Source organism: Mizuhopecten yessoensis, unplaced genomic scaffold (genome assembly GCF_002113885.1).
Source record: "Mizuhopecten yessoensis strain PY_sf001 unplaced genomic scaffold, ASM211388v2 scaffold8289, whole genome shotgun sequence".
In the NCBI taxonomy this organism is placed as follows: Eukaryota; Metazoa; Mollusca; class Bivalvia; order Pectinida; family Pectinidae; genus Mizuhopecten; species Mizuhopecten yessoensis.
In genome coordinates, this window is record NW_018407473.1 from 52,410 (window position 1) to 55,068 (window position 2,659).

General features: G+C 46.7%; 1 protein-coding gene across 1 annotated transcript; it reads right to left on the minus strand.

The window, feature by feature from the left end:
* Positions 1–537: 537 nt before the first annotated feature.
* LOC110455557 (36.4 kDa proline-rich protein-like) lies at positions 538–1,248 on the minus strand. Its single transcript, XM_021505741.1, has one exon. It carries the CDS (start codon positions 1,246–1,248, stop codon positions 538–540), a length of 711 nt encoding a protein of 236 aa, XP_021361416.1.
* Between the last annotated feature and the right edge of the window lie 1,411 nt (positions 1,249–2,659).

The window sequence follows — 2,659 nt, forward strand, 5'->3', positions numbered from 1 at the left end:
TTGTCCTTTACTCTATCACTACACCCTCACTCAGCATGGAGTACTTGACATACAGGAACAGGAGCACTCTCAGGAATGTCCTTTACTCTATCACTACATCCACACTCGGCATGGAGTACTGGACATACAGGAACAGAAGGACTGGCCAAGATTGTCCTTCAATCTATCTCTACACCCTCACATAGCATGGAGTACTGGGCATACAGGAACAGGAGGACTGGTCAGGATTGTCCTTTTCTCAATCACTACACCCTCACTCAGCATGGAGTACTTGGCATACAGGAACAGGAGGACTGTTCAGGATTGTCCTTTACTCTATCACTACACCCTCACTCAGGATGGAGTACTTGGCATACAGGAACATGAGCACTGTCAGGATTGTCCTTTACTCTATCACTACATCCTCACTCAGCATGGAGTATTTGACATACAAGAACAGGAGGACTGTTCAGGATTTTCCTTTACTCTATCACTACACCCTCACTTAGCATGGAGTACTGGGCATATAGGAACAGAAGGACTGTTCAGGGTTGTCCTTTACTCTATCACTACAGGAGGGAGGGAGGGGAAGAAGGATGGGTAGAAGGATGAGTAGAAGGATGGGTAGAAGGAAGGGAGGGAGGGAGGAGAAGGATGGGTAGAAGGATGAGTAGAAGGATGGGTAGAAGGATGGGTAGAAGGATGGGTAGAAGGAAGGGAGGGAGGGAGGAGAAGGATGGGTAGAAGGATGAGAAGAAGGATGGGTAGAAGGAAGGGAGGGAGGGAGGAGAAGGATGGGTAGAAGGATGGGTAGAAGGATGGGTAGAAGGATGAGTAGCAGGATGGGTAGAAGGAAGGGAGGGAGGGAGGAGAAGGATGGGTAGAAGGATGAGTAGAAGGATGGGTAGAAGGAAGGGAGGGAGGGAGGAGAAGGATGGGTAGAAGGATGGGTAGAAGGATGGGTAGAAGGAAGGGAGGGAGGGGTAGAAGGATGGGTAGAAGGATGGGTAGAAGGATGGGTAGAAGGATGAGTAGAAGGATGGGTAGAAGGATGGGTAGAAGGGAGGGAGGGGTAGAAGGATAGGTAGATGGAAGGGAGGGAGGGAGGAAAAGGATGGGTAAAAGGATGAGTAGAAGGATGGGTAGAAGGATTAGTAGAAGGATGAGTAGAAGGATGGGTAGAAGGATGGGTAGAAGGATGGGTAGAAGGGAGGGAGGGGTAAGAGGATGGGTAGAAGGAAGGGAGGAGCAGGATGGGTAGACGGACATATTGATAGAGAAGAGGGAGGGAAGGAGGGGTAGAAGGAGATATTGATAGAGATGAGGGAGGGAAGGATGGGTAGAAGGAGAAATTGATAGAGAAGAGGGAGGGAAGGAGGGGTAGAAGGAGATATTGATAGAGAAGAGGGAGGGAAGGAGGGGTAGAAGGAGATATTGATAGAGAAGAGGGAGGGAAGGAGGGGTAGAAGGAGATATTGATAGAGAAGAGGGAGGGAGGGAGGGGTAAAAGGATGTGAGGGAGGGGTAGAAGGATGGGTAGAAGGGGATATTGATAGAAAGTAAAGATAAATAGAATGGAGTGATGGGAAGGATGGAGAGAAAGAACAGATGATTGTTGATTGAGAAGGAACAATAGAGGGTATGGATGGATGGATTGAGGATAGGATACACAGAAGGGTAGATGGAGGAGAGGAATAGGATAGGATACAGGGAATAGTAGATTAAGAATAAGGATAGGATAGGATACAGGGAAAGGTAGATGTAGGAGAGGGATAGGTTAGGATACAGGGAAGGGTAGATGTAGGAGAGGGATAGGATAGGATACAGGGAAGGGTAAATGTAGGAGAAGGGATAGGATAGGATACAGGGAAGGTTAGATGGGAGGATAGGGATAGGATAGGATACACGGAAGGGTTGATGAAGGATAGGGATAGGACAGCATACGGGGAGGGTAGATGTAGGATATGGGTAGGATAGGATACAGGGAAGGGTAGATGTAGGAGGGGTAGATGATAGGATTCACAGAATGGGAGATTTAGGATAAGGATAGGATAGGATACAGGGAAGGGTAGATGGAGGATAAGGATAGGATAGGATACAGGGAAATGTAGATGTAGGATAGGGATAGGATAGGACACAGGGAAGTGTAGATAGAGGATAGGGATAGGATAGGGTACAGGGAAGGGTAGATGAGGGATAGGGATATGACAGTATACAGGGAGGGTAGATGAATGATAGGGATAGGACAGTATACAGGGAGGATAAATATAGGATAGGGATAGCTTAGGATACAGGAAAGGGTAGATGAAGGAGGGGGATATGATAGGATTCACAGAAGGGGAGATTTAGGTTAAGGATAGGATAGGATACAGGGAAGGGTAGATGAAGGGTAGTGATAGGATAGGATACAGGGAAGGGTAGATGTAGGAGATGGATATGATAGGATACATGGAAGGGGAGATTTAGGATATGAAAAGGAAAGAATACAGAGAAGGGTAAATGTAGGATAGGGATAGGATAGGATACAGGGAAGGGTAAATGCAGGATAGGGATAAGATAGGATACAGGGAAGGGTTAATGTAAAAAAAGGGATAAGATAGGATACAGGGAAGGGTAAATTTAGGATAGGGATAAAATAGGATACAGGGAAGGGTAAATGTAGGATAGGGATAAGATAGGA

What these genes read in the sequence shown, in the direction of transcription:
- LOC110455557 (XM_021505741.1), bottom strand. Translation starts at nt 1,248, where the DNA reads ATGTCCGTCTACCCATCCTGCTCCTCCCTTCCTTCTACCCATCCTCTT.